General features: G+C 42.8%; 1 protein-coding gene across 1 annotated transcript; it reads right to left on the reverse strand.

Moving 5' to 3' along the window:
- Nucleotides 1-331: 331 nt before the first annotated feature.
- On the reverse strand, nucleotides 332-3,620 carry chac2 (ChaC, cation transport regulator homolog 2 (E. coli)). Its single transcript, XM_080021658.1, has 3 exons — nucleotides 3,261-3,620; nucleotides 3,139-3,174; nucleotides 332-2,605 (listed from the first exon to the last, which is right to left on the reverse strand). The coding sequence occupies exons 1-3, from the start codon at nucleotides 3,393-3,395 to the stop codon at nucleotides 2,234-2,236; spliced, it is 543 nt and encodes a 180-aa protein (XP_079877784.1). The 5' UTR covers nucleotides 3,396-3,620; the 3' UTR covers nucleotides 332-2,233.
- Between the last annotated feature and the right edge of the window lie 5,311 nt (nucleotides 3,621-8,931).

An 8,931-nucleotide genomic window follows, 5' to 3' on the forward strand; every position in this document is an offset into this window, starting at 1 on the left:
TGAGGGATTTTGCTACTTATGACGTCCCGGCAGCATGAGGATCTAGTTGGTAGAAGTTATGGGCTGTCGGTGTGAAACTTTGAGGACAGGGAGTAAAGTTTGGGAAGCAGAGTTCGATAAGCTCGATAGACTCCAACTCGCTCTTAATGAAATGAAATGACCAATGAAATACTTGTCGGATAAGTTAAGATGACACTTTATTGATCCCCGGGAGGTAATCCGGGTGTTATTGCAGCAGAATTTGACAGAACAGCACCAAAAAAATGAAATAAAATATATATGACCCCCCTTCCCACCTACTTTAGTTTCACATTTCAAAATTTGACTTATTTTCCCCCGCATCAAACACAAGTGTAGAATCAGAGCTTAAAAACAAGGTTCCGCTTGTTTAAGATTACGGTTTTGAAAACAGAAGTTCTGAGAAATCAGTCTTTCCAAGTTTTAGAAGAATTTCCAGAATTGGCAGCACTAAATACCAATTTAGGAACACAATTAGTGCTTTAAATGGTGACATTTGGATACCGCTGTACTCCTTCAATGAGATAATGTTGAATGTGTTTTTCTTAAATAATGTTTGAAACATTCATTTATAAAAAAATATTGGAAAACGCATAACTCAAGTAAGTCGTTTCAAGGTAATTTTTTTTCCATTCTAAGTTCATGCTCACTATTGTAGCATGACCCCTATTCTGTAACTACACACTCATTTTCTGCCTTTATTGTTTTATAACAATGATAGTTTTTAGGAAAGGGACACTTTTCAGATCCTTCACTTTTCGAACCAGGTAACAAGCATTCCCGCAACGCAAATGGCGGGGTCCTCCCGGCCATTTGCATTGTGGGAACTCTTGTTTTCTGCTCCGCCGCCTCCCGCTGCCGGTTCCGCAGTATGACTGAGCGTGCGCCACGCTCTTCAACGTAATCCATAACGACACAGAGATGATGTTTTCACCGAGAAGTGACATTTCTTGCTTCTGGTGTTTTACCTGTTGTTTCTTTAAAACATTGTTTACGGAAGTGACGGCAGCTCTTTGGGTCATCTGAGGCGGCGCCAGCGCAACAGTTTTCTAATCACACGAAGAAGACGCGGCGGCGTCACTCACGAGTCGATACCGTTTATAACGTTATGTTATCAAATGTTTCACATTCTGACTTGACATCACTCGGAACATCGAAGGATGATCAGGATCTGCGGGTTTGCACTAAAGGGAAGTGTCAGATTGTTGTGTGTTTGACAACTTGTTGGTGTGTACTCAACTACTGCTGATGGAGCACGTGGCCTTGACTTTTTAATACTCCAATATTTAGAAATCAAACTCAGTTTTGAAAATACATGGAGGGATAGAGAACAACTTGAGGAACATAAATCTGCTATAATCTCAGTTTGGACGAAATAAAATAATTTCCGATGTTTTTCCACACGCAGCCAACAGAGCAGCGCTGCGAGTTGCACCGGGTTGGGGTGTGGTCGGTCACATATGTGCACAGGGCGATGGTGGTACAATGACAGATTTGTGGACAGTGCTTCAAGGAAGGCAGCAAGCGTCAGACCTTTCAAGTTAGACGATTTAACACGGCGTCCTCTTCAGAGAACTGCTGCGTGTGTTGCCCGTGGGAAAACGTTTTGAAGATTTTGAATGAAATAATATCGGCAGATTTCCCTTTTATGGTGTGCGAGAGTATAGGAACTGATCTTCAAAAGTAATACGTCGCGTTGGATTCTACTGCAACATGCTATCAAACACTAGCTGCGATATTCAAGCAGCCGATCTGTTTAGAATCCGCAGAGCAACATGTCGCCCTCGTACGGCTTCACACAGGTGCGGACTGAATGGCGATGGTGCGGCGATACAGGCCCTGAAATGATTGGACGTGTCAAAAGTTGAGCGTGAATGATTAGATAGCAGGTTGTGGAGGGTTGAGCTGACTTCAGTATGGCTTCTGTGTTGCGTTCGAGAAACCCCTCATAACGGGAGTCTCTGTTGCTTCTGTATTCCTATGCAAATAACATTCTTGAATCTCTGGTGAATCAAACCAAAAAAAAAAAAAAAAGTGAGATCTCACTCCCTTACTCGTTTCCTTTCTTCCGAAGACACACAGAGTTTGAATGAGCATAATTAAACTTCCTTGCACCGCTAATCTTCCTTGATTAAGAGAACACAAACGTGTTTAAAATATAAATAAACCTGAGATGAGAGCATCGAGTGCAGGGGACCCTCCGCAGCCTCAGACCCTACTCCCCTACTCCTAACTTCTCTTTCACCAGACATTCCAGGGAGAAGGTGTGGGAGTCCGGGTCCTCGGGAAGCAGCGTGCGCAGTGCGTCGGCCAGCTGGAACAGGTACTCCGTGTTGTGCCCGCTGGGACCGGTGGCGTGGACGATCTGGTTGGCGATCTGCTCCAAGGGGGCGGGGCCCAGGTAGTCCGGGTTGTCGCACGAGCCGATGTAGAGCAGCGCCTGGCTGGGGGGCGGGGCCAGGGGCGGACGGGGGTGAAAGGTCACCGTGATAACCTGGTAGCCGCCTTTTTCCCGGTGGTCCAGGAAGCGCTTGACTTCCTGCTCGCGGCCAGCTGGCAGCTTGTAGGCCACGCCCCAAACGCAGCCCTGGGGGTGAAGGGAGGAGCACGGGGTGTGAGACACCCCAAAAAAATAAATCCTAAACTGGATATGCAATGGAAACATTAATACTCTTTGTAAAAACATTTTGGTAAAGTGATAAATCAAATGGTGATGATAATAATAATAATGATGTAATAATAACAATAATAATAATACAAATAATAATAATAATAATAATCAAAAGGAAATGCATTTAATTAAAGTAAGTAAATATTATATTCTATTTCAGTTTTGGGAGACATTCGTAAAGTAGTGAGTAAGTTAAGTGGTTATAATTGTGGTTATTATATGGTTGTTTTCTATTATAGTAGTTATATTTTATACTATTGGTTACTGTGTTACAAATAATAGGTGTAAATTTAACATTATTACTACAAATAGAGATTCAACACCTGCATAGGTGGGTGTAAAATTGCTCCACCCGACCCTACTCAAGTGTTTAAAACAAACCAACATTTCACCACACGTGGCGGGGACACATAGGTGACCGTACAGGCGCCCGACGACAAATCTCTCACCTCGGGGTCCTCCACCAGCGTCACCACACGGCCGGGCTGCCGGGAGACAAACAGGGACAAGCGGGTCAGACGCGGGGAGAGCCACAGCCGGGGCGTGTGGAAATGAACGGGGGGGGGCTCACCTTTCCCGGTACCCCCCGGTGGTCGGTGCTGCCCTGCCAGAACCGGCGGCTGAAGCCGGTTATGAAGCCGAACCGCTTCTCCTCGTAGGGGAAGTCTACCTTCCAGATGAGAGACCCGTACCCGAAAACCCACATCAGTGAGCGCAACTGCGGGCAGCGTTCCCGCTTGCGTGCAATAACAACTTGCGGCGGAGGGCGGTTATCCCCGTCGTTCCCCCGACGCCGCCCGGACGGACCTGGAAATAACCCGCACCTCCGAGGCGACACCCAGAGAGGTGCCGACCATTTCTAATTCACGGGGGGACGCGGCAGGTGTCGGCGAACAGCCCCCGGCGACATTGACGTCGCCTGGCGTCGAACAGCGAGGCTCCGCCCTTTACCCGGAAGTAGGATCGGTCGTGCGTGGGAAGCCATGATGCTGAGGTCTGTCTGACGCAAACTTGGGGGGGGGGGATAAATAGTAGATTTTTAAAAAATATTAAAATAAATCCATATCAAACGTCCTGTGATATTCCTTATGAAATAACAACAATAATAATACATTTTAAATATCCTGTGATTATCCTTCTAGAGATATGTTTTCTTTGTAGCGTGTCCTGTATAACTGCATTGTTTTGCGTCTGTTGCTTTGTGCCATTTTTTTTTCATTTCATCATTGTTCCCGCATATAAAACAACAGCAAGGTGCAAGGTGGAGCAGAGTTGGAGCACTAGACAACTTGTTTGCTTTTACTTATCATCATGAAGTTAATGTTGATTGCACAGTGTAATGGCTTTAGGATAATGACACCATCTGCGTTGACATCGGTTCCCTCTGGGCCTCCATATCGCTATGCAAATGGACGGCCCCCGGGGTACATGATGGATTTACGGCAGCGAGCGTCAACCAATGTGCAACCAGGAGTGGAAGTGGCGGACGGTGGATCAATCTACTCGTAATAGATCATAAACCCTTGAATATGAAAACAACTAATTGAAAGTGGTGGAGAAATGTCAACGTCATAGTGCGTTTCATCCAGAAAAACTCCAGCTCCCCCGTTGACTTGTATTTGTTTACAGGCCAGTGTTGCCCGTTCCGTTATGGCGTTGACATTGACGTAATGCATTTAATGGGCCGAAACAGTCAATGCGGCCTCTATGTATATATGTCTGTGATTGTGCAACCAAAAGAAATACAATAAAACATGCTCCCTTCTTCCCTCTTATTTCCAAAGTGGTGTTGATCATTTAGACAGAGTGCTCAGAGGAAAATGTAAAGCGATCGGGGTGTCTTTAGGCGTTTTTCCGCACCGAACAGTTATGGAGACTCCCTGAGGGGAACTAGGAACCCGGGGGAGGTCCCATGAGAACGAGACACCTTCAATGGCTTTTTTTTCTGGTTGCGTTCAGACTATGCGTAAGTGATTACACCACTTTAACCACTTCATAGTTCTGAGTTGAGTCTTTAATTTTGCTCTCGGTGTAATAGACATACATGTTGCCTTTTATCTAATCTGGAAAACAAAACCATTACACAAAATTAAACAACCGGGATGGACCAAGGAATTATTCCCCTTTTGTCTGTACTATATAACAAAGGGTCAAGTGATAATTTTCCATCAATAAAAAAGGCTCATCAGCTCTTATACTATACAATTTTCCCCATGGAGTTTATGGAATTTCTGAATAAATAAATCTAAAATTCTGACCAAAAATGTTGTTTTTATGTGTTTTTGTTTTTCATTTCTATTTACAGTAACATACTGAAATTTGTTTAACAAGGTCTACAAATAATTATCAAGTGTTAATTTTGCTATGAATACCCCCAATTCCTCAGGCTCAGATAAAATGTCTACCTAGTGCAATCTGTCCATTTAATCCAACCCTGTACTCCCTATGCGCAAGTAGTCATATATCAAATCCTAGATAGCAAGTCATTAAAGGTGATGGAACTCTGTCTAAAAACGGTGTCATATGATTTGACAAAAGTTTTGCCAAAACCTACATCAGTTGCACTGTCTGAAGGGTCCGAATCGCGAGTGAGGGCATGTAAAATATGTCTAACTAACGATGTCTTTGGTTGTCAGACTTCCTGTCTGAAGAATCGCTGAACAAGTGGGTCAGATCGGGGCCTCGGTTGTGACAGATTTTGGGATGCAGCCAGCCATCGTTGACCCATCCTTTCCATGAACCAGCCTAGCTGATTAGCTTGAGTGGAGCGTCACTCAGTGAGAAACCAGGCAGGGCGAGGGAGTGGCTCTCCTGTCATTCACAGCCGGAAAGTCAGTCAACCGAGGGTTTTTGTGTGAAAAAAATTCCCATCAAAATGACCTGTTTAGCCTCTGCATATTAATTGAAGAAATATATATATATATATATATATATATATATATATATATATATATATATATATATATATATATATATATATATATATGAGTATGAGGAAGACATTGACCTTATAAAGTGAAGATAGTTATCCTTTCTCACTCAATAGCAACAAAAGAAAATCCTTGCTTTCCTTGTTGCTTTCAACCCTGAATCTTGCACTTAGAAGAAGCCGCTGCCAATGTTAATAGAGCAAATTGTGCAGCATTAGCTTTTTCTCAGGCAGTGATGGGGAAGTCAATGTTTCACATTCACCCTCGTTAGCCTCAATCGTTCCGTGCTTTTCATGTGTGCTTTTCATCCCGGGGCCTTTCATTTGGTATCCTGCTCTAAAAAAAAAAAAACGAATCTTATTTTTATTTATTTTAAGCCCAATTTTGTTTGACTAGATATTATTGTTATACCATCATGTAACTTGCTTGGTTGACTGTACAGTGTAAAGCAGATACAGATCATGATAACATAGTATACTCTTTAATATCATATACTCTACAAGATAAAACCCTATGATACTTATAACATACATTATACTATAAAGAATTATAATATTGTATTATAGTTATCCCGAGTTACCCTGTAAAGTAATTTATGTTAACTGCTGCACTAAATTCTGTTTTATATTGTTTACTATTAGGCCATCTTTAATAATTGTTGTTATAATAAAAACAATAATATAACAATGAATATAACTCCTTTATAGCACTATGTGTGATATATAATTGTTACATCATTATTGGTTTCCTATGGGTTTATACATTATGTATGTACTGTGAGAGGATGTTTATTTGCATTCACTGTTTGGTTATGTGAATGGGTATATCTACTGATATGTGTGTAATCATGTGTATGTGCTGACTATGCGCCTTTTTTCCGTGCTTTCCTGTGTCATGGAAAGTCCAGTTGTTCTCCTGCAGAGAACATCAATCATCCAGGAGGGAGGCGACCAGGATGGTCTTATCGCTTAATGTTTCCCTGTGTAGTCTTTTCCTCTCAACCTCCAGCAACACTCTGTCCTGGACGGCGCTCTGGTGTTTGTCGAGCAGCCTCTGCCTTATTTCTCCATTCCGCCTGAGGAGACCCCAGTTTTATCTGCGGTGCCCTCTGCTCCGGCGTCAGACCCTCCTCCTTCCACAGATGGTCCGGTTCTGAGTCTCCAGAAGGCCGGGCCGCGCCTCCTCCTCAGAGGCCTCCTTGGTCTGAAGCCCCTGTTTATATCCACTTTAATTGTGCAATGTTGCTTTGCGCCTTTTTAAAGTTCCATATCTTCTTACTCGCTATTTCCAGCTCGGCCTGGTGTGCTTCAAGGCACTTTGAGGACGGGGGGTCATTGCTGGGCATGCTCAAGGTATTTGCCACCAACCTCTTTGAGTTGCTCTGCCAGGGCTTCCTTTTCAGCCCTGGCCCCACGAAGGGGTTTCTCTAAAGCAGTTATTTTCATCCTCCAAGGCCTTTATCTCTACGGCCCGCCATTCCATTTCAGCCAGGCGTCAACAAGGGCTTTCTTTTGCTTGCCAGTTCCTCCCGTCTCGCAGACAACTGGTGAGGCAAATATTACATTTGTCGTCAGAGGTCCTGAAGAGCCGGCACAAGGTCTCATCCATATTGAGACAACTGAGTGAGGGCAGAGCTGTTCTTGCACACACATGCCCTCCAATTCAAGTAGGCATAATAGTTTAACTCCACCATTTTATTATTTTTTCCATCTGCCGGCAAATTGAGCACTCTCTTCACGCAAAGTTTCTGTGAAAAATTCTTCACCTCCATGAATACCATTTTTTATTCCTATGGCATGCTGGAATTGTTAATATAGGAATCGCAAAATCAACAAGTCATCCTATAGTACGGAAGCCTATAGGGGACTATTCAATTTAAAAAGTAATTCCACAATAGTATTATAATTTTCTACATATGTATGTGTTATTTGAGTAAAAATAAAAATACAATAATCCAATTTGCATTTTAATTTTCACATACTCGTATGGGGGTTCTATGACCATATGAAATTGAAAATGGAAAAGCTGTTTGACATTTAATTTTAAAAGTCGTACCCTGCTGAACAGTGGACAATGTTCAAATGTTAATTCAAATTTGTTCATTCAAATGCTATATAAACAATGCTAACTCATTTTCCATGCAACCAATATTTAAAGTAGAAATAGACAACTTTTCAACTTCCCCCCTGCCGAGCGTTTCCAAGTGGTATTATTGTTTGCGCCTCTGTCGCAAAGACAACCGGATCACTCTACGTTTTCCTCAGGGTGCTCTGTGGAAATGATCACCACTTTGGAAATAATAGAGAAGAAAGAAGCATGTTCACTGAATTTGAACACTTTTGAAATTGACACAATTTTAGTTAAATCTTATGACATTTTACGCCATATTGGTACGGGCAAGACTAGCCTGTAAAACAAATACAGGTACTCCTCACTGAACGACCGCCTTCTGTTCCTAGGACCAGGTCGTTAAGCAAATTGGTGGATAAGCGGGGGGGGGGGTGTGGCGATTGCCAAATCCAGTGTAGTGAATACTGACAGACTGCGGGAACTAGACTGAGATTGACAACGGTGATGCGCGATTAGATGCTTGAAGCTGAGACGCCGCGCAAGCAGCGCACACGTCGCAGTATTGTACGCGGCACACAATACCGACTGGTCAGAGAGTTGGTCGTATGTCAGAACTGTCGTTAAGCGGGTCGGTCGTTAAGCGAGTAGTACCTGTACAGGTAAACGGGGGAGCTGCGGTTTTCCTGGATGAAAAGCAAAAATTACATTTACACTTCTCAACCGATTTCAATGAGTAGTTTTTATATTCAAGGGTTTATGATCTATGTGGAGTAGATTGCGCCACCGTCCTCGATTTCCGCTGATGGTTGCACATTGGTTGACGCACTTCCTGGGACACAGGGAGATCATTTTCCCGGGGGTTTGTACCCGAGGGCAGTCCGAATGCATAGTGATATGGAGGCTTGCACCATAGCCATTACACTGTGCAATCAACATTAACTTCATAATGATAAGTTAAAGCAAACAAGTTGTCTATTGCTCTTTTAAGTCACAATTTAAATTTAAATACAATTTTCTAACAATTTGAAAATGAAAACGGCATTTGACATTTAATTTTCAAAGTCTTAAAGGTGCAGTGTGTAGACTTTACAGAACAGACTTGGCAGAAATGGAATATAACATTCATAAGTATGTTTTAATTAGTGTATAATCCCATGAAAATAAGAATTGTTTTGTTGGCGTTACCTGAGAATAATCCATTTTTATCGACATAGGGCGCGGGTACGCTTCCAAGGAGGCCTC

Source organism: Zeus faber, assembly GCF_960531495.2.
Source record: "Zeus faber genome assembly, chromosome: 20".
Taxonomy (NCBI): domain Eukaryota; kingdom Metazoa; phylum Chordata; class Actinopteri; order Zeiformes; family Zeidae; genus Zeus; species Zeus faber.

What these genes read in the sequence shown, in the direction of transcription:
- chac2 (XM_080021658.1), bottom strand. Translation starts at nt 3,395, where the DNA reads ATGTGGGTTTTCGGGTACGGGTCTCTCATCTGGAAGGTAGACTTCCCC. An exon ending in ACCGGGGGGTACCGGGAAAG is followed by an intron (nt 3,175 to 3,260) that starts GTGAGCCCCCCC and finishes GTCTCCCGGCAG; the next exon opens with CCCGGCCGTGTGGTGACGCT. An exon ending in CGCTGGTGGAGGACCCCGAG is followed by an intron (nt 2,606 to 3,138) that starts GTGAGAGATTTG and finishes CTTCACCCCCAG; the next exon opens with GGCTGCGTTTGGGGCGTGGC.